The sequence below is a fragment of the Mycteria americana genome, chromosome 11, assembly GCF_035582795.1.
Source record: "Mycteria americana isolate JAX WOST 10 ecotype Jacksonville Zoo and Gardens chromosome 11, USCA_MyAme_1.0, whole genome shotgun sequence".
In the NCBI taxonomy this organism is placed as follows: domain Eukaryota; kingdom Metazoa; phylum Chordata; class Aves; order Ciconiiformes; family Ciconiidae; genus Mycteria; species Mycteria americana.
In genome coordinates, this window is record NC_134375.1 from 24,361,190 (window position 1) to 24,386,976 (window position 25,787).

At 37.3% G+C, this 25,787-nt stretch overlaps 1 protein-coding gene across 1 annotated transcript in view; it reads right to left on the bottom strand.

Annotated features, from left to right (window-relative positions):
- Positions 1–1,632: 1,632 nt before the first annotated feature.
- Positions 1,633–25,787, bottom strand: part of APPL1 (adaptor protein, phosphotyrosine interacting with PH domain and leucine zipper 1) — a 28,083-nt gene continuing 3,928 nt past the window's right edge. Inside the window, exons 2-22 of the mRNA XM_075513605.1 lie at positions 24,690–24,788; positions 23,561–23,620; positions 21,561–21,632; positions 20,527–20,614; positions 18,878–18,919; positions 17,992–18,050; positions 17,360–17,506; positions 15,783–15,865; positions 15,521–15,679; positions 14,010–14,198; positions 13,457–13,499; positions 11,431–11,487; positions 9,711–9,802; positions 8,959–9,141; positions 6,592–6,641; positions 6,029–6,203; positions 5,889–5,925; positions 4,238–4,384; positions 3,958–4,008; positions 3,513–3,602; positions 1,633–2,925 (exon numbers count right to left, since the gene is read on the bottom strand). Of these exons, the coding sequence (XP_075369720.1) occupies positions 2,776–2,925; positions 3,513–3,602; positions 3,958–4,008; positions 4,238–4,384; positions 5,889–5,925; positions 6,029–6,203; positions 6,592–6,641; positions 8,959–9,141; positions 9,711–9,802; positions 11,431–11,487; positions 13,457–13,499; positions 14,010–14,198; positions 15,521–15,679; positions 15,783–15,865; positions 17,360–17,506; positions 17,992–18,050; positions 18,878–18,919; positions 20,527–20,614; positions 21,561–21,632; positions 23,561–23,620; positions 24,690–24,788 (2,073 nt within the window). The 3' untranslated portion in view covers positions 1,633–2,775. The remainder of the gene's footprint in view (positions 2,926–3,512; positions 3,603–3,957; positions 4,009–4,237; positions 4,385–5,888; positions 5,926–6,028; positions 6,204–6,591; positions 6,642–8,958; positions 9,142–9,710; positions 9,803–11,430; positions 11,488–13,456; positions 13,500–14,009; positions 14,199–15,520; positions 15,680–15,782; positions 15,866–17,359; positions 17,507–17,991; positions 18,051–18,877; positions 18,920–20,526; positions 20,615–21,560; positions 21,633–23,560; positions 23,621–24,689; positions 24,789–25,787) is intronic.

Here is a 25,787-nt window from a genome sequence, read left to right on the forward strand (position 1 = left end):
ACCATGCTCTTCAGTCATTTCCCTTTTCTTTACTGATTAAGATGAGAATGATCCACCACAAAAGAAATGCACTTCACTCCTGTGCTGTCTGGTTTAGAAAACTACATTTAATGGCATAGATTGAAAGCCTGAAAAGCAAACTGAATCATTCCAGTCATGTATTGTTAAATCTGAAAAATCCCCTACGACAGTAAATTCATCTGCCAACTTTCTTTCTCACCTTTGCCGATTTGTCTAAACCACTCATGGGAGCTTTCAAGACAAGTCCTTCAGTTTGCTGCCCTGTCTTCAATAAGGCTAATGCAAAACAGGTACAAACCCGACAGGCTTTTTGATGAGCTTGCTCATCTATTAACCGTCCTCCACATGGAGCTAGGGCGATGGCAGCTGAGCTGGTACCAACGCATCAGTCAGCCCTGCTCTGACACGCTGCGGACTAGATTCTAGAAACTGGAGCCCACTGATTTCATAGTCTTCCTCTGCTCTGTCAGAATTACTTCATCTTCAGCAAGTACTTGAGGAAGGTGCAGTCAGACAGAGTAACCCTGAGCTATACTGTCATATTATTTGATAGAAAACAGAAGCATCAGTAAGTAAAAACAAAAAAACAAGAGAAACAAACATGAACTGGAAGGAGTTGCAGAGACAAACTGGCTGCCATGCAACCGTCTGTGAGCCCAGATTTGGGCACAAAAAGGAAAAAAATTGGATTTGCTGCCTCTCTACATTTCCGTTGGCAAGAATAAAACAGTCCCTTAAGGATGAGAGATGAGACTAGCAGCCTATCTATGAAATAAAAATGCTGCTCTCTTTTAGAAAAAAGCCTCAGATTTGTGTGGTCTGTGTGACAGTCTGCTAGCCAAATTTGGCCACAGGGCAATGCTGTTTGGCCCGACTGGGCAACAGCAGAAGCAGGTATTTCCGCCAGCGACTGGCTGCTCTGGGGATGAAAAATATACTGGAACAGGAGTTGCTGACTAACTCAGGAAGAGAAGGTGGAGGGGCTCTGCTGCTCAGCCTCCCCCTCGACCTCCTCTTGCAAGGCAGGAGCACTTGGGAGGCTGCTGAAGCCCTTCCGCAGGCTGTGGTGCCAGGAACATCTGCTCCGAGAGCTGCTCTCGCTCCTGCTGCAGGACGCAGTTAGCCCTGGCCGGGCGCCGCAAGGGCAGGCGCTGCTCCCCCTTCTCTGCTGTGACAGGACCCAGATGCAGTGACCTTCTGCGTAGAAACTGCCACCTCCAGCGTCAGGGGCAGGAGCAGACTGCCGCCTTCCACCAACGCAGGGCCCCTCCCGTGCGCGAGGAGAGCTACGGCTACCGCTCCCTCCGCGCACCTACGCCCGCCCAGCAGAAAGGCCCGAGATTCCACACTTTATCAGCACTGAGCAACTGCAGCTCTGAAGGGCTGGGCCACCACCAGCTGATGGGGAGATACTCTGGAAATGGCTTCCATGCCTGACCACCAGAAGTGCCCTGCAACGAACTGTAAAACACTCACAACCTACGCTATAACTTGGAGTATAAGCATATTCTTCTCTGTCTACATTTCCTGTTATTTTCGTGCCACTATTAGAGAGATATCTTCTGTTCCACTGGATTTTAGTATTTATAGTAATTAGTGCAAAAATAAATATTTCTCTTCAAACAAGTTTTCTCTTCTGGATCAAAAGGTGAATGCACATTCAGTACTATACAAAATAAATATTACACAGGGTATGGAACACGGAGTTCAGATTACAAGCTGTAAACAGTGCTTTGAAAAATGCTTTAGGGGACTGACTCTAGGATGCAGGGTTAGCACAGTCTCTTACTTCAGAGCTAGTAAATTCTGTCTGTAAAATCAACTTCCGTAAAAAGATTTAAAGAGCCTCAACTCATCTTCAGTAGATGTAGTATACTGGTGGCAAGGCATTTACCTATTCAGAAGATTTTTCAAATGATGGAATTCAGATGTTCCTGCAACTCTAAGCATGTTTTAGAAAAAGTGAGCTCAAAGGCTTACAGCTTTTTATTACATGTACTGGGGAAAAACCAAGAATGTGGCACTTGTGCTACCAGAATATATCCATTACTCTTATCATTTGATAAGGAATGCTTTGCACATTCCTCATGCAGCAAAGTGCAACTGCGTCTCATCAGCTCTTACCCAGGTCTGGCAATTTTTTTCTCCTGTTGAAAGAAGTCTTTCAGCATTCACCAAAAAACCCAGTATCATACAGTGCAATATGAAACAAAAAAATAAGATCTTTCTGTCTAGAACTATTGCACATCTCACTGATGTTAATAAGGATTTTTCTTTCTAAATCTAAGAAGTTATGTGCAACAAATTAGGTGAAGCTTAGCGCTGTCTTATGTGGACATCCACTTTTGTCTCCAGCAAGATGTTCTCCGTACTGCAGTGTAAAGAACAAAGGTCAGCGTACTGCTGAAGTCCAGCGAGAGCTCTAAGTTTTGCTTCAAGAGCAGTCACTTGCACAGAGGTACGTGGGGAAACTCCCCTGTTTTTTCCATACTGCAGAGAAGCCTTGAGAAAACATAATTTTGTATAAACATGGTTGCATCACCATGCGTCATTTGGCGTACAGAAGAGAGATTATACTGACGTGAAAATGGAAATCACTTAATGGAGAAAGAAAAATCAAGGCGTAATAGGGTCTACATATTGCCAAGTCTTCTCTATAATACAACAGACCCTCCATCTGCATTTCGCTTCTTGCAGAACTTGTGCCATGTCACCAGCTCTATCCGTGCTCCAGTTTTAATACAGTAGGCAACTTTAGGCTTCAGATTCTCTCTTCTTCTTTCCATCTTCTCCTAAATCACTGTCTTCTGACTGGCTACTGCTAAGGACTACAAATTGTCCTTCTCCACTGCTCTGGTTCGCTCTGCTGGAGGCAGCTATCAACCGGCTTTGCTCCTCTAAGTCCTAATGTGAGAAGGGGGAGTTGGGAAGTCAGAAAAATAATATTAACTTTAAAGCCATCTACAACGGGAAACAGGATACCATTGCGATGATTTATAACCCATCTTGTAATACTCTCCATGGACAACTTTCTGTACAGAGGGAATTAAAAGACTGAATAGGAAACCAAACCGTTTCCATTCCAGTAGCTGGCATTATCAGACGGCGAGCACCTTGGCACACTTGTACCTATGGCCCACAGACACAGCCGGTCAGAAGAAGTATCTTCGTCTGCAGCCTCCTCACGGTGTCAGGGAACCCTCCTCAGCACCTGCCGTTACCTTGGGCCTGGGACAGGTCTTCCCTTCAAGCACTGCTCTTAAGTATTCCTATAGAGACGGTCTGTGGTTTATCGCCCCAGAAGAGCTCTTTTTAAGAGCTACTGTACAAAACTATACTCAATCTGCACTGGAAATACCTCTAATAACTAACTCCATAATGTTCTACAAACTTGTACTAAAGAATATGATAGTGGATCTTGGAGTACAAAACTGCAAAAGCAAGTAAGTAGAAAAAAGAAGACTAAGAGAAGAAATAATGATGAAACGTACCTTTTCAATTTGTTTTTGTTTATTCAGTTCTTTTTGTTGTTTCTCTTTGACTCTATCTATTTCTTTCTGCTTTTCTGATGCTTTTCGATCCTAAAGGGCAAAAATGTAAATAAAGTGAGTAACAAGAGCCCGAGATGTTTGGTACACTACCGAGTTATGGGAGTTTGCTCAAAACTGTTACACCACTGGTTTGATTATTCTTCTTTTGAAGGACTGGTATGTTTGCTAAAGGTAGCAAGGTGAATCCTATCTTGGATATTGTTCCACAGTAGACATGGGTCAGTCTTGTTCTCTGGGGTTTAAATTCTAGAAAACAAATCCTTTAAAATACACCACAACAGTATTACTGCGTCTATAAGCATCTTGCAGAATATGTTGTCACACGCATTAAATATACCCTCTCCCTTCCATTCACAAGTATCCCTTGCCCCAAAAAGATTCTTACCAGTTCTGCATGAAAAGCTATCTGTTTTGCCAGTCCAACGGAGTCGCAAATCTAAACACAAAACAGATTTGAAATAATCAAAAAGACTCTAATAAGAACAGCTTTAAACTTAAGCCAGATTCCCAAATTAGGTACGATAGCATATTAAAGCACTTGTTTAACTGTTTTTCAGTGCATAAACAAAATACCCTCCCATAGAAATCCCTTGGCTCGAATGGATCTAACATCTTGGAATCCATGTCAGGTTCAAAACTGATACAAATATAACCATCACCAGTACCTTTTCCCCTTCATTATTTGACTCAAATATATAGCAGACGGAAGTTTCGCGGCTCTCAACTCTCCCTCCTGAAGTTCTAAGCACAAATCCAAAAAGGCGCTTATTCTCCTGGTGCGTAGCGTACAAGACAACGTTGGGCAAAGGAAACTGCCAAAAGGATCAAATACGGAGATATTAAAACTGGTTCCAAGTATTTTCTCTGTGAGGTTTCAGTATACTGCACATTAATTACTTCGGTATCAAAAATGCAGAACCACACCAGAAGAAGTTACAGCCTGACCAAACGCAATTTCAAAACACAAACAGTAGATTAGAAGACAAGGATCAAATTACTCAAAAGACAGGAAACCTTCTAAACACACACTCCACACAAGACAAGGGGCCTGCACTGGCAATGCCATTCGGTCATCTTTCTAAATGTGGATACACTCCTTTTTTATTTTCTTTAAAGAGGCAGCATTCATACAAATTACATTTGAGACTAAGCTTTCAGTATTTGGTCCCAGGTAAAGGCACTACTTCACCAAAGCCTTTACCACAGTTAGTTCAGCTCTCATGAATTATAAGCAAGAAAAAAAGAAAAAACAAAAAACCAACAAAACTAACAAACTACATATCCTCATTATTTTGTTACAATAAAACTATTTTGCATTCTTATTCCTAGAAGAAGGTGGACTTAGAAATTTCAGACGTATCTTTTTAAGACTCACCAAAGGGTAAGTTTTTAACTTCTGAAAGCCTCTGGTACAGCTGTTACAAACCAACAGGACCAGCTTTTCCTGACCTGAAGTGCAGACCTTTAGAAGCCTGGCCATGTGCTCAGCTGGTGTCCCCCACCTGGGCACGCCTACAGCTTGGGGGCAGTTTTGAACTAATGCCACAAAGGTAAGGAAAGAAAAAAGCGCTACTTGAAACACAGGGCATTTGCACATGCTTGGCATTTCCTTTTTTGGAAGTGAAAGGAATTCAGAGTCCCTGAAAAACTGAATGTTATGAATAGACGGCCCAAAGAAATCAAGTGACAGCCTGTAAATTGTGCAGCGAGGAAAAGAGGGGGAGGGGGAACAGTTCTGAAATATGAAAAACAAAGACTGCGCTTCTGAAGAATTAAGCTGGCCTTATTTGATATCCTACGAAGAATTCCACTGACTTCTTTCAAGTGCATTTTTTTATAAAGAATTAGAAAGAAACCCCCCAAACCCAGAAACTGTACAACACTCTCAATGCAACTATGCATTAAAAAACAAAAAGCCAAAAGAAAAAAAAAAAAAAAACAAACACCAAGCAAGCCCTTTCGGACTTCAGAACTAATTTCACTCCAACCTTAATGTTACCTCTCTACTAACACTATCAACGTTTATAACCAAACATGCTGTTAAAATACAATATTCTGTTTTCCTAAGATTGTACCCTATCAAACCGGGGGGTTTGGAGGTTCAAAAGCCTCTTTGACCAACTGAAATCACTCCCCTTAAACCTGGTTTGCTAGTGGTCTTCTGTCTATTGTTAAACGCACGCATTAGTCTCCTACTGTCAGTGGGAATTTGGAAGTCTCGTGGTGTCAGTGATTTTTGCTAACATCTGATAATATTATTTTTAAAGTAGAAGAATGACTTTGTATGTATTTATCTTAAAATGTAAAGTTACTTACTCGTAGTCTTGTAACCTGTGTCTGTGGATCAATTAACCTAAAAATTTGTTTTTAAAAACAAAGCAGAAAGTAAATGTTACCAAAGCGAAAGAAGATCATTTTGTAACTAAACGTCAGCAGAAGTCAGGAAGCGGACTTACTTTAAACAGTCACAAGTGACTAATAAATGGGATTCTGTCATCCTGAAAATGTTATGGATGGCGCGCGCTGCTAGTATTTGACGCATTGTTTCGTAAACAACATCTGGACTTTCATCAGACTTCACCTCCATCGAGCCGAGAAATCTCACAATAAATAACTGATGAAGAATTGAATCTAAGACAAAGGAAAGTATTGGGAAAAGTAAACTCCGTTTTGGGTTTTCCATTCAAAACCAAAGATGGACTGCAGTCAGGGAAACTCCAGACTTCTAAGGACTTGGAAAGAGATTGCTCGTACTTAGGAATTAGAGGTACAATCACTGAACAGCAGGTCACGCATCTTTTCATTTGGTTTAATGAACACAGAAGATGCAATGGATTATTTTTAAAACAGACTTTCAGACAGTAGCCCCATTTAACTCAACTTGTCCAATACATTGCTAATGTAACTAAGCATTCTAAACCTGCTGTTAAATTAGAAGAGAGAAGCTACAGACAAAAATAGAAAAATAATTTTCAAATTCTATTTTTTATTTTGCATTGAAATAAAGTTTTTGCTTTACCTTCTGTTTCAGATTTTGAGCCTCCAGATTCACCAAAAGGATTTGTGCGTCTATTAAAAAATGAAAACATTAAAGCAGGAGTCAGATCACAAGAACCACTAATGAATAATGCAGTTGTCTCATGCTGCATCAAATACGAACATGTAATGATTTCACAGACTTGTAATCTGGAGGAATAATGCACGATAAATCATAAGGACAAGCTATTTAATCAGGAGTTAGACATAAATTGCTGTGTTTGAGGGCTCAGATTACGGGAAGAATACCAGATATCATTGTCCTATTGCTGCCATAGAGAATTTTGCTCACATGGTATTTTTTTTATATCTAAATTAAGCCCAAGACAAGACCTTGTTAATATCTGCAAAGGTACAGTTTTAGGGGATGAAATGTCACAGAACAGCTTCAGGAAGTACAGCCAAAAACTAGTCCTTTCAGTACTCCACAGGAGCACCACACTTCTCATCACTGTCTCACGTTGTCGAATTACTTACTGAAGAGAAGTCACTGGTTTTGTTTCAAATGCAGCTTTCTGAAAACATCACTGGGGTTTTACTCCTAGAGGGTCAAGAGAAATGTGGCTATTTCTGGCTCTCGAAGACAGAATTGCTATCAGTTACAACAAAAAGTGAAAATACTCTAGGCTTCCAAGTCTACATTTTTCAAAAGCAGTGAAGCAATGCTGAAAAGAGTATGGGAAACAGGGAAGTTTAATTTAAAACTTCAAAAGAGGAAAAAACTTGTTCTCTTCGGCTAACTGGTAACTGAAAAACTGTTGTGAAGGGTTCAATAAACTTCAAATCAGGTTTTAGAGGGGAGTAATGAAGGGGTCACCTCTCAATAGTTAGTGTTCTAAAAGCAAATTTCAGAACTAAGAGAAAAAAACGTCCATCTCTCTTGTTCCGTTACATGTCATACTGACTGCCAGTTTTATTTGATCAGTGAAATCTTTTAACTAAGAGATGTCGAGTTTAAAGTCATAGAATTGTTCTAGATTGAAGTCAAGACTGCATTGCTACAACGTTTGTGTAACATGGACTCAGTCAAGAATCATCCCATGAAATGCTGACCTGTGTAAACACACCGAGGGAAATTCTTTCTATTAGCATCTTTTATTGCTCAGACTTTTCTTGTCATTTAAGATTAGACTGGAACAGTAAATGCAAAATCTCACAGGATCTCTCAAACGCAAAAAAAAAAATTAAATATGTCATCAGTATCAGAAACTAAGGAAAGTCTTTTTTTTTTTAAATAATTAATACTCTAAAGTAGCGTGTTGCCTATCTGTATGAACGCTGCAGTTCTTTATTGACAGTGATGGTTAACTGAAAATACTGAGCACAACTCTGGATCATTTCTGCTATGAAAAATATGATTTTCTAGAATGGAATTGTAACTGATGACATTAATCTAGCTGAAGCATTAACCTTTCCACTTCCTGGAATACAGGTCAAGTCTATTTTAAATCAGTATGTTCTCAAGGATCTAGTTAGCCAACTGATTATCCTGCTATACCAAACAACAACAAAAAACTGTCAAAAAAAAAAAAAGGTGAATATATGTAATTTTAAATCTTATATATCTGTGAGGTGCAACTGAAAATTCAAGTATTTTTCTAGAAGGCAGGGGGATACAACACATGATTGTGACTAGAGTCATGTAAATTAGTTTTCAGCTTTTTGGCTTTTTTTGTAGTTGTTAAGAGCAGCTGGACCTGCAAATATGTTTTCTTAATATCTGAATTCTGTACATACAGTTCCAGAAATGCAGTGCAGATTTACAGGTTTTTATTATTGTTTTTGAATGGGAAGTTTACAAGAAACCAAGTAGGAAAAAATGTTTTTATATTTTGGGAAGAGCTCTTAGACAATTTTAACTTGTCTGTATGAGATTACTCTAGAAGCCTAGATCATTTTCACTCACCTTTCAGGTTAAGAAGAGTGTCATCGTATGCCATCATCACCTGGAGGCAGGGCTACCAAATTTCTCTTGAGTTTCCAAGAGGAAATAACCCAAGCTGCTGGGTGAGCAAGCAATAGGAAAGGAAAATACTTTGTGAAACCAAAAGATTAAAATAAATCAAGAAATAAAAGCATTAGCTGTTAAAGCAAGAAAAGCTGCTGCTAAAGAGAAAACTACACCTTGAACCTAGTGCATGTAATTAAGCCATTTTTTTACAACTCTATTTAACAATTTAAAAAATTGTTTTGCTTCACTGGCCACTGCAAATTTTGTGACATGAGTCAGGGCAAAGGCAACGTGTGTTTTGGAGCTGCAGCCTAAACATGGTTTTCTTGTTTGTTTGTTTGTTTTTAAATGAATAACATTAACTTCAGGAAGGTTTTCCCTTCTCTCTACATTTCCTACCTGCCCGACTGCCCTGCAGATTTTGCTTGACCAGGCAGATCTTCACTAACTGGAGATATTATGTCAAATTGTATAGGAGTGTCAGGGGCAACAAGTGAGTCCAAGGAAAGTGCCGATAAAGCCGCTGATTCAGATCCCAGTGACCCTGTGCTGCTAGTACGAGCTGCAAGAGGACGAGGTTGTCTAAAAGAAAACAAAAAATCAAAATGAAGATATCTTAGTTTCAGGTTGGTTGATAATAAATTAAACCATGTGGGAGACCAATACAGTATGCCAAAACTTGAATATAAAACAAAATAAAACCTAAAAATCTGAAGAAGATCAGGGTATGGTAAACAAAAATGGAGTCTACGGTCCTAGTCCAATTTAAGTCAGCTAAGTTACTACTTGCATTAATAATTGCATCAGATTGTATGATATTTCGTATGTGATTACATATTGATGTTAAGACAATCTGAGGTCTGCTTCCAGGAGCGGGACACATTAAGCAAAATCTCATTATGAATTCATACAACAAACCAGATATATGATGCAACCAACAGAACTGTCTGGTCAGCTGGAAATCTGGATTACTTGTAACAATGGTTGCTAAACAATGCTAAAAAGGTGAGTCCAAGAAATTTTCCTCTAGCCTATCAAAGATCTAGTCCTGAACATAGAAAATTTTATTGTTTGGGGTTTTTTTTGCTGGAACTTTATCCAGGATTCTTTACAGATGTGCTCTTCAAATGCCCTATAGTTTATTAACTTACACAGTCGGCCGCATGCTCTCATGCCTCTGCTGAAAGGAAGGAGACGGAGTAACAGCCTCCAGAGCTGACTGATTTACACGTGCAGCCATTTCCTGCAATAGAGAGATGGGATAAAATAGCTGAAAACATTTTCCTCAAAATAAGCTTTAAGATTTTATTTATATGCAATTGACAGAAGTGATAAACTCGGCCCTTTGCGAGAATCTTACATTCCCAAATTTTCACTAACATAGTTGTAGTATTTTCTTCTAACTTGTAACACATTTCCTGCTGTTCACTTTCTAAATGTAAATGAATGCACTTGCTTTATAATACCGCAAATGTTAATAAAAGCCAGCAATAGAGAAAAGTCCCAATGATAAGTCTGACAAAATAAGCAAATGTAGCCAGGAAGAAAAAGAAAAATCTCACTTTAGAAATGCAGTCCTCAACTACTAACTAAAAACCATGAAGATTCAGAAATCTGCACTTGAAATTTGGGAACACTTAAATGTTTCTGAAAAACCAAGACATGAACAACTCTCAAGTAAGGACTGCATAACAATGTTATTTCAGCAAATAACAGACCAGTGACAGTTGAAGAATTCCATTTTAATCTCTCATTGAAATCACAAATTCTGAAGTATCAGTATTTAATGTTGATGGCTTCACTTCATGGGTAAAGCCAATAGCGAAAGTCCTTGAGGAAAGAGGATTTTTGGAGGTGGAAGGTGCAGCAGACAAAACATTTTGTGTGAGCGCGTGACTCAGAAAATGAGAATGACTGTAAAGCCATTGGGAAGTGAAGGGAAGGCACTAAGATCCAGGTGTAAATGCACACACCCTCACTGATGTAAGGGAGCTGCCCGTGTTTATGCCAGGACTAAACAGCACCTCAGCTGTATATTCATCAGAAGACGTGCTTTAGGGAACAGAGCTTTGCACTAAAACCATTTTGTTTCTCATCTGTGTAGTTAACTTAGACTCAACAAGCTGCCTGTTGACTGCTGTATCTACAGCTCACATCTCTGGTGACCACAGGCTATTGGAAAGAAAACTTTCCAATAACCCGTTTCAGAACTCAGCAGGGACATCAAGGAGTACAATTTCACTTTCAACACACTTTATATAGAGATAAATGCTCTGTTGTAAACCAACAGATTTTGTTGGGCCAATTCCCCTAACTTAGCAAGTGAAAATCACTATGTAAGTTTGTATCAGTATGAATTTACTATATAAATATAATGAAAACCAAATAAGTGACATTAATTTACTTACCCAACTTCTCTACATGAAACAAATAATCAATTTCTAACTCTTCAAAAGGCAAATAACTCTTTAATGAAGTGAAGATATGTCTTTCCTACAAAATTGCTACGCTCATCTAATTCCTAAGATTGTCAGTTCCCTCTAGGAGAAATTAAATGTATCCATCTGAATATCTGTCATATTCATTTATCACACAGTGTCATATACAAAGTACAAATACAGGATCTTGAAGATGTCAGAAAGTTATACCACATATAAAAGTCACATATTTTTAATACTTTCTGTATAAGCATTTAGATGAAGGAGACAACGAACTGTGTGCTTTCATATCATGAAAAGCTTATAATTAGACATGTAGGAAGTATTCAGCTTAATTCTTTGCTATGCAATTAGATCCAGTTCATCTCTTTTTAATTTTGTGCATATCTGCATCTTGAGATATTCCTGATACTATAAATTTTAGTAAAGTTACCTCAGGGTTTTCACTTAGATATATCTGTTTAGATATGTTGTTTATGGTGCATATCCACTGAAAAAGAGAGAGGAAAAAAAAGAAAAAATTTAATTTTTCATAGTTTTTTAAACAAACTTGATTAAATACCGGCGTTGGCTAGTTTCAGCACTTTTCCCACTCTCTTTGTAACCTCAGGGAGCCAAACCAGTATTCTGCACACCCAGCTTGTCATTAAATTCACTACTATCTGCATACTGCACCTTGCAAGATCAGATTTTTACTTGAAAAAAGTTATTTTAGTCACACTGAAGATGAAAAGTAAAAACTTAAATCACGACTGTAAGGAATTTAAAAAAAAAAAAATCAGGATTCTGTGTACTGCATTATTCTGTGACTGCAGATGACGTCGTTTCCTCAAGCCATGATGAAGATTCCATCTGCCTTTAGTGGAATTCGCCCATTTCTTGCATCTGTAAGCTAGACTCCCTTTTCTCCCCCTGCTATGGAAAACCAGCTGCTCCTGCCCATTGCTTTTTAACTCTTCTCCAAAGGAGAAAGCTAACTGGATTATATGCACCCTACTGGTGCTGTTCCACTGAACCCCAACTTGTTGTTAGGGCTGTCACCTGAGCTATCTAACAGACTGCACAGCAGCTGCAGCCCAGAAAAACCACAGATTTGAGCTGCTAAAGCGGACTATAAACTCCTTTCCTCCGGTGAGGCATCTGAGGGCAAATATTTCAGAGCCAGGCTACTGGCCAACCTCAGCAGAACAGATGAACAAGGGCCAACCTGACACAGCCCAGCTAAAAACCATAGAATAGCATAAAAGGTCATTATATATCAATGTAACGTTGAAGATTGCAGAGGAATTTTAATCCAGGCTGAGAGTATCATATTTTCTATATTTCCTTATCCAGCTGCTTGCCCAAACATATTTTAAATCAACAGGGCTTTTAAAACATTTTCTTTCCCATCCCACCCCTTACTGAAAAGTCTGTATTGAATAATAATACAAACAGACATACCTTTTTATTTAACAAATACTTTATATCACTTAGTACATCTGTCCCTTTGTTTCTGGACAAATCTGACTGTATTCATAGACTATGAACGTAATTAATCAATCTGTGCCCATCTGTGCAAGCCTTCGGAAAGCTGTAAAAAGCTGCCTAAATAAAACATAAATTCTAGTAACAAGAACCTTCTTTGTTAGACTGGGACATGCCTGTACCATTAGGCTATTGTTTGCAAAAAGTCTAGAGAAACTTTTTATTTTCACCTCTAGAGAAAGCTAAAAAAAGTAGGGAAAAGCTATCCCTGCTGGTTGGGTGGGGTTTTTTTCCCATTTCCTTTCCCCATCAATATTTGCTACAACGTCTAAGTTTGCTGACCTAATGAATACTGACATTTCTCAGCTGGTATTCATCCATTGCACAGGCAAGTGAATCTGCATCACCAGACTTAGCAGCCATTTGGAAACAGCAATCACAAGCAGCTTTGAAAGCAGTCCAAAGGCAAATTATTTCACAGTTCTTGATTCAACTTGTTCATGAAGTATAAACATGTTTCCCCTCGTGCATCAGGGGCAGAAAAACAGTTTTTCCTCATTTCTCAACTGCCTGTTTCCTAACCTAATTATCTGTGTCCTAACCTAAGATTTCCTTTATTTTCCGTTCCTGACATGCAGGTGGGAAGAAGGTTGGGAAAGCATGAGCAGGAAGGAGAAGCAGCCTTTGTCGAGATTCCATTACTGCTAGCTGTTTTGCTGGGGTCTTTTTTTTTTTTTCTTTTTCCCTTTCTTTCTTCCGTAATACTGGAAAGGACTTGGTGGCAATCAGAACGGCATTTTTTTCTCTAGGATTTAAATACAGTAATATTTTGTCAGACTTCCTGAAAACTGTCATTATGGACAGAATGAGTTAAAAGTTCACTGCTTACCACCTAGGGACCACAAAATGAGCATTCCAACTACTGTTATGAGTTTATTCCTTCTGTGCAACAGAAAATCATTGGACTCCATGCAAACCTCCTATAAGCTTACCTCTTCATAATCTTTTTTACTCTCTGCCTGTAAGATTGAAGACCTGAAAGAGGAGAATGGAAAAGACAATTTTGTCTATTTAAAATGCTTCACAAGTACATTCAGACAGGAAACTCCGTGTTCATGTTTTTACACTGCACAACAGATTAAGAAAGGCTGAAGATTCTGTGTACATGCCGAGCACAGTCAACATTTGGGGGGGGGGGGGGGGGGGGACGGACACGACAAAATCTGTTTTCATTTCAGTTGAAGATAGAAAAGGAACAAAATTCTGATCATGCCCATGTAATACTTAAGCACTCACAAAATGTCCTAATACACCATTGTAAACTGACTATGGTAATTTTATTCTGAAATACCACTCAGCTACATTATAGAGCTGATAAACTAAAAATACCCAGACATTACAAAGTTAAAAAGACATCCCAGATTTTGCTTCTAAATACCCCCAAAATCTACCAAGCTATGATCTGGCCAAAGGTAGACCATCTTTCTTTTCTTAACTAGCGAGTCCAGTATTACTTACAGGTAACAGGAATGTAAGAATACTTACTTTTTACCATCAAAAGATGTTATCTGAAAACAGTACCGTCTGTCTTCACAGTCCACAGCCATTACAGAGCAATTGTCTATATCCATGACAAGTCCCCCTGCTACATCACCTCTTGCCTGGCTCATCAGATTTCCACCTTGAGTGAAGTAAAACTGTCTCTCCCAACTGGAAGATACCAGCCCTGTCTTACTAAAAGATAAAAAGAGGTTCTTAGTTGGTAGATGAGGAGTTCAGCTAAGCTGTATAAATTAGAAAAAAAAAATTACTTGGAACAAACCATCTGGGCACTGAAGAAAACGTTTTTCCCCATTTAGTGTTTTAGGTTAGCTGTACAGCTAAATTAGTCTCTTTCCATCTGTTGGTTTTTTTCATTCTAAACCTATTGCTGGGCAAAGAATACATAAAATAGTTGCTTTCTTAGTTTATGTGAAATTTAATTTAGAATAAAAAGGCATAAGCACTTCAGTTTTGATGATCGGCTTTTACGGTATTGCTTTTCACAATATGTGTATTCAAAGTATATGCATTATCAATATAGTCGATAAGACCTCTGAACTCTACACTTAAATTGTTAAGCCTAAGTTTTGAAGAACTTCCTGTTAAGCATTAGCTTAGTCACATAAGATACCTCAATTTTCCAAGTATTTTGTACCATTCAACAAGATCTCCAAAATTTTGCTTAGAGCATGTTGCTGGGTTTTTTTGGTTTGGTGTCCCCCCCCCGAATAACAGTCTTCTGGAACAATCTGAAACCACAAATCAGTATCATTTGAAGTTTAGCCTCCCTTTTTGTGCAGATACTCTCTTCAATATTAATTGCTGCAATTGTGTTCTACTGCAGAGATTCATGCCTCATTTGGTGAGGATGTTACTCTAACAGTTGTTGTAAAAGTAATCCACATTTTTTTAAATTCCTTGGAGCTTATTATATAAATTACAGAAAAAAATCCAAGTGTTACAACTTATTTTTAATAACTATAAAAATCAGCGGCTAGACTTTAATAAACGGAGTAACAGCTCCCTCCCGTGGACAAAAGACTACCTCATGAAATTGAGAAGGCCGTTCAAAGTGTATTTCGGTTAACAGCGAATGTTTTGCCTTGTAGATCTCAAGCTTGTCATGTTTTATTAGTAACTTGAATCCCAAAGCTTTAACAGACACTTACATAACAATGCTGATAGCTGCAATCTTGCTGTTTTCCAATTACAATGCAGTGAAATTACACTCTCCTAAACTTTAATTTTTCTTTTTGATGTGAAAATTCAGGCAAAATTAGACTAAAATCAGGATAACTGTGCTTTGCACCTGAATGACACTGTGTCAGTGTAACAATGAAATTAATACTAATTAAGTGAAGGAGTCCAAAGAAAGAAGCAGAATAGTTCCTATATGACTTACTCAACTAAGTAAAATCAGCATAGCTAACTTCAAAAAAATATTGCATGCTTTTTTAGCTTTCCTTTCTCAAAATGAAATATTGTGCAATTTTTAAGTAACAAGTTAGTCTTACTTCCTTGCATTGAGATAGCCAGCTTTCCGAGTTAGATTTCTATGAACAGGAAATTTCGTAGCATCAGGATCAGGCAAATACAGTGGATCACTAGCTACTTCCAAGTCCTCTATAGTTTGTTGCATGTTTTCTACTTCGCACTCCATTTCCCTGCGAACACTAACATAAATAATGTGCTATTAACAAAGATAATTTGTTAATAAGTAGAAACAGAAAATATAATTGTCTTGTAATAGTTCAAAGTTCAACAAAAACAACTTACTTCTGTACACTGGTGCCAATATTGGTCAAAAATTCTTCCAATTGCTCAGTAAGATTTTCTGAACCCATTTTAAAAAAACTTATCTTTAAAAAAAAAAAGAGGAGGAAAAGGGAGAATTTAGTCATTAATAAAACTACATTGACAATTAACAGATGAAACCACAGGTGGTTAAAGTTTCTCAAAGAAATCCGTTCTCATCCTTCATTCCCACCAAAGTCTCTCAATGAAAGGAGCAGAACACATGTTTTTGTCTGCACATGAAGGCTGACGCTGGCACTGCAGTGGGATTTCACTGTGTCAAGAGGATATGCACAGAGTCACCTGGAGGAAACACAGAAATAGGCAGAAACTGCCCTAGAAAGAAACAAGGTTTGTCCTTTTAGTGATCCCAAGGTCTCCCTCTACTTTTTCAAGCCCACCAGTCTGTAAGTGTTGTGTTATGGGTGGGGTTGTCTGGGGACATAGGAGAGGGGAAACCTGTAAGGACTTGTCCGAGGCCGTCCTCTAACTGCGGACCCTGCCAAGGGGAACTGACAACATGCATCTTAAAAACAGTGTACTCCATATTGGTCCAGAAAAACTGCCACATCCAAACTGAGTTTAGCCATGTGAAATCTTGGAACAGGAAGCCACAGGGCACAGCCCTGCCCTTCCCATTCTTAGATTCAGCAAAACCCTGCACCTGTACAACAGGTTGCACTATCTACTTCGTTACAGAAAACATTCAGAGCTTAGTTCTTAAATACAAGCTGCAAAGTTTCGAGAAGAAGCAAGAGTTCTTCTTGGACTTGGAAAGCTTTCAGACAGTGTAAAAGTTAATTTCTACTCAGGACACTGTGGCAGTGCCAGATGCTGGAAAGTTTGGCTTTTTTTTTTTTTTAAAAAAACATACTGATGACATACTTCTGAAAAAACAAATTAAGTCTCTCCAAAGAACTTTTTCATAGTTGTATTTTCTATTGTACCCATCCTCAAATAAACCAATCATAAACTCATTTATATTAAACAAAACCAAGCCAGAGTGATTTTTAGCATTCCAGTTCTTCCACATCCCTGATTGAAAACAGTAGGGATGTGACTTTGATGATTATCTCATCTCAGAATAGCTGCCACAGGAAAGAGTTTAACTGTCTCCACGTTACTTTCTAAGAAGGTACACTTCCATGTGGACTTGCATGCATGAAGGTTTTCATCAGCTATTCCCATTACTGATCAAGTGGAAAAAAGTACCCAGCAGTGAAAATTTAGGCAGTGCATTAAACTTAGCCATCTAGGTTTTGGGGTAGAATTGGGCCTTTATATTTGTTACCCAGACTTTCCTAAAAGATTCTCCGATGGGAGCGAGGGCACGTCATGATGAGATTCATATATTGAGCGGGAAATGACTACTGCTGGATAATGACAGTGTCCATGGCAGCAGCTATGACAGCTACAAGGATGAGGATGGGGTATGTCTTTTTCTCCATTTGCTTCCTGAGATTGCAAAATAGGTCTTGCAATGGATTTCAGTACATCAACCTTCATGAAGTGCTTTTACATCTTCTTACAGACCTACAGCTTTCAGAATCTGAAATTACCTGAGCTTGCATGTATCCTAGCAAGGGTTCTAGCATAGCAATTTTCTTTTTGTACTGAAGAGTATTTAATGCACAGAAATAATGCATCATAGTCTGATGCTGTTTTTTCCTTGAAGTATAGACATCTTCTGTAACTTCAGCCTTGATCTAAAGAGACACAGACAGGGGGAGGGGGAAAAAGGAACGTTTGAGACTTGGTATTCATAACGTGCCTTCTGGACAGCTTTATAGCCAGCATGGAAAAACCAACACAGTAATGTTCTACCCTTTATCAGCAGCAATTGCACATTCTACCCTCCAATTCTGCTTCTCTGGTTTATACATGAGAGATACATGAAAAACCAATACAGTATTCTTTTCTCCCTGGAAAGTGTGGTTATTTCGTTACAAAAATAAACTGAATATAGTATCACAATCTTAATCATAGAGCATTTTCAGTGTTACAAGACAGGCATGTATTAGGGAAACCTGCTCTTCTGTTCTGAAGCAAACTGTCTAGACTGCTAAAACATCAACTATCAAACTTCAGGTGGAATGTGCCATACATTGTTTCCATCATAAATATATATTAGCTAAAAATTACTTCTTATCTCCTCTAAAAATCTTTATATGAAGTATTTTGTTTTACGAACCTTTTCATTTTCCCTTCTTTTTGACAACCGACTGTATCTGGTAATGGCAGCATCATGGTCTAAGCAATCAAGAGAGAATTTATTATCATTTTGATAAATTAATGAGTTATGAAACAGAGCAGAAAACCTTTTATATCACTGTGTGTTGCACAGCCATCTGAATGCAAAGTTCTGTCATATGAAAACCTTTAAGAACTCTTCTTGCCTGTTTATAATTATTTCACTGCCACAAATACTTGGGCTGAAGAAATATTCTAACCAGATGCAAATATGGCCAAATTGTTAAGAATTTCCCTAAACATCTAATATTCTTCAAAGACAGAAACTTTCTATAAGTAGAGACAACTTTCCATTATGAAAACCTGTATCTAATCTTTTTTGCTTCTAAAGCAATGAAACAATTTACATTGAGAGAAGCAGAATTCTTACTTAATCCTTACTTAAAGAATATGTCCTCTACGAGGATATAGTAGAGCTAGCTAAACAAAGTAACTTCTGACAACAGGGAAGAGAACTATCCAACTAATTTTAGGGAGATAAAATTTGTTTATTAATCCAGTCCTGACTTTAAGAAGTGAGCTAGCACCTTACTATTTTTAGTAATTTTGGTAGCATGATCTTAAATTATTTAATAATTATACATACATTTTCAGTATTGTAAAAAAGACTAATACTGTCAATTTGCCTTAACACTTCGGTACACAAAGCAGGGATTGACAAATAAACGAACCAAGGAAAGCTGGGTGCCTAAGTATCACTGAAAAAAATGACACCTTAATTAGTCACTTTAAGCCTTGCAAAATACCTTCGCTAGTTTTCTGAGTAAATAATCTACAATAATACTGTCGTCTTGTAATATCTATAACATTAAGTATTTTACACTTACCATTGCTTGCAATTTGGAAAACTTCTTTTAGAGTTAATATCTCTACAAAACAACATATCACAAATTAAATAAGTTGCTATTAACATTTATATATTAAGGTTTCTCATGCAATGTTTCACTACTGAACAGTTGTAGTTCACACCTTGTACCATACTGAGTTACCAGCACAGGCGCTATGTGGCCAGGAAAGTCTGCTCCTACTTGGGGCCCGAGTATCATTTACATGGCTGTCCAACTTACCACAAAAGACACTGTACTGTAATAAGTTAAGGAGGAGCTTCTTTTTGAAAAGACTTTGAAAGACATTGTCAATACAAATGCATCACCTATAGATCTGGTCAGAGTTCTGGTCTGAGTTGGGGAAGTGGAAGCACAGAAGACGGGGAAGTGTGAATCACGGCATCAAAGGAAAGCCCCACACACACTGTGATTCCTCCTACCTAAAATTAGTCCTGGTCTAGATGGTTATTTAGTCTGACTGTGTCAGGGAACAGAAAACAGTGCAATACTTAGCACTTGTTCTGATCTCGATTGGGGTTTTGTGTCCTACTACAACATAAACAAGCAGAGAGCTGTGTTCAACTTTATGGTAAAGCAGAGACAAAAAAGCATGGAAAAGCTTTACAGAAAGTGCATATGAAGTCCATAAAGAAGTATGGTGTCATTAAATACTACATCAGTTGGTGGTTAAAAACTTCCAGTGGGAAAATTTAATTTGTGATTATTGCCTCACAGATGCTTCTTCAGTAAATATTAACAGAAGATTTTTCCAGGTTCTGAGGAGTAATATTAGCCTTGAGATACTCACGTTCCCTTGCTTAAAAAGCATAATCTATTTAACCCATAATTTTGCAAGAATCTACTGCCAAAGAAGTATTTTCCAAGATTCATAAAGAGCTAGAAGACTTATGGAAGAATTGTAATTTTTATTTCAATTTAGACTTAAAACATTCCTATGCTAGGTATACCTACTCTAGGATGTTCACATTAGGGATTTAAGTTATTTTGGTTTTAGCTCTTATCATTTATATTTGAAGCCCATTTGCCATACCAGTCTATTCACTTTAGCATCTCAAGTAAAATCTATCATAATCAGACACATTATATGTTATTTTAGACAAGGCAGAATAAGAGACAACTGTTACAAAAACGAGAAGTTGGAAGCATCTTATGCCTGCATGTAAGAAGCCACCTATATTACCAGCAGGGCTGAAGAATCACCTTACTAAATCTTAATTATATAATAAGTACTACAACTTCAGGACTTTGCCTTTTGAGTTTAGTCCAGCCATTATATTGATGTCATAGTATTATAATATATACAAGTATTTCCTGAATATGCAAATTATCTAAAAATTATTCTTTCCTAATCTTTACAGTAACTGCAAAATTTTAATCTTGAATATAAATGCTTCCATAGTGTAAGTGATATTTTTGTTGAAACAGTAATAGTGTTAAGTTCTTCAACTGTAATACTCTCATGAATAGAAATAACTTACATTTTTTTTTAAAATTGGGCGGTGCATACTTTTGAGAGCTGAAAAATAAGTGGTGTATTCTATTTAGTGAAACAAGAGCTATGGAGATTAAATGGTATGGTTTTGTTATTGCTGCTGTTGATAAAAACAGTATTTGTTTGAGCACCTTACCTTTTAGATCCCTTTCTTTAAACTGGGTAATAGGAAACATCATTGCATCTGCAAGTTGAGTTGAAAGTACTGCATGGCAAGAGCAGAGCTGTAAAAGACAAAAGAAAGAAGGAAATTTTAGGAAAACAGTGCTGAGATAAAATAAAATAAAATAAAATAAAATAAAATAAAATAAAATAAAATAAAATAAAATAAAATAAAATAAAATAAAATAAAATAAAATAAAATAAAATAAAATAAAATAAAATAAAATAAAATAAAATAAAATAAAATAAAATAAACAGGTTGACATCAATTTTACTCAAAGATGACAGTACAACTCAAACATAATTTTGCACATACATTTTTTTGCAGCCATTCTTTTCGAGGTTCCTGATCTCATCACTAGCTTTTTATAAAAGACCTTTAGAGTTTAGTATTTGTCCCTACTTTTCCAACTTTATTCCAAGTTACTGGATCATGTCAGAAGACGGCCTCATACATTCTGACGACTAGTCATTTTACTTCTCCAGTTTCCCTCCAGCTACATCACAGCCCATCTTTCACAGGTTACAGAGGTAGAACAAAGGCGTTATTCCACCCAAAATGGTTTAAGTAGTGTTAAAAGTGAGGAGAGGGATCACCGAAAAACTCCTGATTCGGATCTCAATGGTGCTAAGTTGTCTTTCCAGAGAGTCAGTCTCTCTCTCTAATAGAGACTGCAGGAGGTTCCTCTGGCAGTCAGGTATCTGAAATCAGGCAATACAAATACCCTCATGAAAAACAGTTTCTAACTGTAAACTGTAATGTTTTTTGGCTGTATCCACATGTTAAACCACATTTTTCTCAACAATGTATCCTCATTTTGCTGAATTTCTTTATCTTCAGGTTATATAACCTTAAATATATGCTGCAGTATACAATAAAGTGTTACCTTACTGGCAAATGAAAGCCATTTCTGTATCTCCTATCTTAAAAAAGGCTGGAATAATCAAGCCAGTTAAAGTCTATACGTGACAACATTAGCAAAGTACGTGAAACATACAAGTACTTGCCTCGTCTATCACTTTTGCAAATTGCTGTAAAGTGGAAGTCATGACTTCATCATCTCCGCCTAGTGGAAACCGCTAAAAGAGAAGGAAAGGAGGCATGTTGTTTGCAGTGACTTCTGCCGTTCACAAAACCACATTAATCACGTCTATGAACACACTGCATGTTCCATTATTTTAAAATATTACACAGTTAAGATACACTGAAGCACTTCTTTAATGTCCTGTAAAGAAGGATTGGGGGGGGGGGGGGGGGGGGGGGAAGGGGGGGAAGTAATAAACAATTCTCATTTAAAAAAACCCCTATTTTTAAAATAGATTAATCTAATTACTGGATTTTATAAATTAATTAATAGATTTTATTTAAAAAAAAAAATCAGGAAAGATGCAGACTTGACATCTATGAAGATTTTTATCCAGCTCTGCAAATTATTTTAAAATTATCAAAAATTAAGCAATATTTGGTGTTCATCTTAAACTTCTAGCTCTTCAGGTATGTGATTATGTGACATTTTTAAACCATCCAAAAGAGTTTACTTCTATAATGCCTTGATGGAGGCAAAAGTATGACCAAAATGGTCACAACTGAAAAAAGAAACAATCCAGCTAAAACATTATTTGTGTATTTTTAAGCTAACCTCCTAACTGGGAAAAAAAGCAGTCCAAAGGAGACAAATCAGAAAAATAAGTTAAAAGGTCCAATGCTAATTTAATTCTTCTTTCAATTCACAGCAGCTATACATAAAACACTTGGAAATATAAAAAAACCCAACTTCTTTATTAAAAATTCTGAGCACCTCCTTCCAGCTTGTTACGTTCCCCCCTCCTTCTTCTCAATGAATGTAACAAACTAACTGAAATAAGGATTTTTGGTGAATATTTTGACATCCGTAACTGCTAACGAATACGAATATCATGTCCTAATTTATTCTTCTAATCTGAAGCTAGTTCTTTTCATTTTGATTTTGCAAAAACTATGTTTTTGCCAGAAAACAGCAGAAACGGTGCAATTCATTAAATAGCTCTGTCATTAAAGTCAATTTGATATTGTATCAACAATGTTAAAACAATTCAAATGACAGTACTGCAGCTACTTCTAAAAAAAAAAAAAAAAAAAGCAGAAGTAATTTAATTCCTGCTACCATTCAGACTGTGCACAGACATCTTAAGCAGCATTTCCAGTCTGTCACTAGGAATATAAGAATTTTTTTTTTTTAACGGGACACTCTAAATCTCTCTGTTCTACATCCCTTCCTGATAAATATTCGCAGGTATGAATACTCACTATTCTTTTGGATCAGCACCATTGTGGTTTTGATCCTATCTGCACTACACCTATTCGTTAGTAACAACTAGCAACGGAAAAATAAAGTGTCATTTCACCCCTCTAGAAAGACTCACCACACCAAAATAATTCATAAATAGTACTTTTTCCAGTTCATCTCAATAAGTAGAGAATGAGGATAGGGAGCGCCAGCCTTCTCAAAAGGAGTGACATTCTGGTTTTAACATGCATCTCAGAAAAGGGGTCCCGGAAGCATAGCTACAAGTAGGAAACCCTTCATAGTACAGGCTAGCAGTGGAGGAAGTTACCGATTCCACAGTCCACGCTTTCAGAGGTGGAATTATTCTCACAATAAGAGTAAATCATGGTTGTTAAATGGAGACTGCTATGCAATCTCTTCTCTTTGTGACTAGTAAAATTAAAGCACTTAACAGTAAACAGGTTTACAAAACAAAAGCAACCCCCAAAACACTGATCCAAAAGTAAAATATTCCAGAACTTACTAATATTCATCATGGTAAGAGGAACTTCATTCTGATTTAGTTAGAAGAACTGATATGAAGACAGTAGATTCTTTTGGCAAAGATTCGAGCCACCAACTATAGCAGTTCATTTTATCTAGACCAAACCTAAATACATTCTACACTGTGCTCTGGGAGATAAAAGACTACAAAAATACGCAGTCCTGACCACACAAAGACAACCATGATTTACACAGTACCTGTTTCTCATATTCCTTCAGAAGCTTTGAAGTCAGATGAGTTGCTGCACTTAATTCATTCTGATTTAAAAAAAAAACAAGCTTGTTACTTTTTGGTTTAAACTAATATAAAAAAAATCACATATTTGAAGAGGAAACTATTACAGACAGGGAACTTAAAATCTGACTACAGATTTTCAGAAAACCTAAGCATCCATTCCTCTAATATTACTGAGAGTTACAGGTAATCAGTGTTTACAAACACCAAGTTACTGTGTACTGTACTATGTGCACCGATTTCTGTATTTTCCATGTTATGCAGTGCATATTTGCATTTAATTATTTCAAATTAGCTGCCCTAGTTACTGAGTATTAGGAATTTGTTATCTGTAAAGGAAAGAAAAGATTACAATGAACCTCAGTGCTACCTGGTCACAAACTGCTTTGTACTTGTACACAGACAGGACCTAATTAGCAGATTCATGGTATGGAACAACTTCATCTTTCATGATGCAGTTGAAGGAGAAAGTACAGAAATTAAAAGCTAAATAGAAAGGCAGTAAAATAAAACTACATAGCAGCAAACCTACAATAAACACACTAGTCATTAAAGTAAAAACAACAGTAAAATAAAAATATGAAAAGCAAGAGTAACAAATCAGTAAAAAAGTCAAACAGTTCAAGTATATACAAATTAAAAATACAGCCGTATACTCAGTTGCTCAGAAAAACACACAAAACAGATTCTGCCTTTGGCATAGAAGTGCAGCTACTTATAGATGATGAGTGAAACATGAGTATATTGCAGGTAAAAAATAATCTCCCACTTGGTACATACTATTATACACACTAAGATCATGATGGGAAAGATTTTCGAAACACTTGAGAAACACAATAAAACTACTAGACCAGAAAATCTTTTTACTTGTCATAAGAAATTCTGTTGCAAAAGAAATCACAAGAATTTAGTCTTTACCATTCCCTAACATACAGAAAAACAATCATTTAATTCTTATTTTATTTCATTTCCACATTTAAAAAATGTGGAAGTTTAAAAAAAATATCGCTTATAATACTTTCAAAAAAAGCAAGAGACATGAAATGTGGTTCAAAAGCTTTATAAAGCATTCAAGAATTTCATTAACACTACCTGTGCATCATATATTCTGTGCATGGCTTGAAATAACTGATTGATGTAATTGGAAATTGCAGCAGCATCTTCTTCAAATACTCCCAGCAAAGATCGGGTCTGTAAAAGTGAAACAGCTGAAACACTAACATGTCAAGTGAGCAAAGCAGTATCTAAATGTAACAGAATTTCAAAGTTAAAATAGCATTGTTTCAGGCTTCATTACTGAAAAGTTTATAAACCGTCCAACACTGTTTACAAGAATGATACATGTTGCATGCCAGAGAATCTTAAAGATATCCAAGCTCAGCCTCACTCCTACTGCCAGCCTCTCTCCAGGCTAAGTACATTTTCAGAAAGGAAAGGACCAAGGGAGATAGGTAAGTGTATAAAAAAGTTGGAACTGTGGGCAACTACTGGACTCACTATGGTACACCCCTAAGGAAAAGAGTAAAGACAACTGGTATTAAATAGCATGCCAGGTATATGCATTGCTTCTACAGTAAGATCGACACAAAGGCTGTGGCATTCTGATACTATCCATCCTGCATGAAGACAGCTGCTGGCTGTGCTTGGACCTATAATTCACCTGTGCAAAAACAGTCAACTCTGTGATCAAAAGGCTGAGGTGCTAAAAGCCAAACCAAACCAAAACAGTACAACCTACACCTTGTTGTTCTTAAGATACATGTTTCTCCCCCTCACCACTCCACGGTAGAAGGGAGTGGAAAGGTCTGTCCTTTTGTCCTTACCCCAGCTTGTCAGTCAGTCTGTTCCTTAGGTGGTGTCACCCACAAGCTTGATGACTATGCATCCTATTGCACTGCCCACATCACTGATGGTGCTTAACAGTATCCACCTCAAAATCAACCTCTTTATCACTGTCCACCTATTAGACTTCAAAACACTGATCACTACTCTTTAAGCCCAACCAGCCCGTTTTTCCACCCAGGTCACCATCCATACCTCTCCATTTTGGCCAGAAGGATGACACCAGAGACTGTGTCGCAATCCTTGCTTAAGTCAAGGTAAATGACATCCACTGCTCTTCCCTGCGATGAAATGACTGACTCTGGATGAGAAGGCAACCAGGTTGCTCAGGCGTAATTTGCCCTTAAG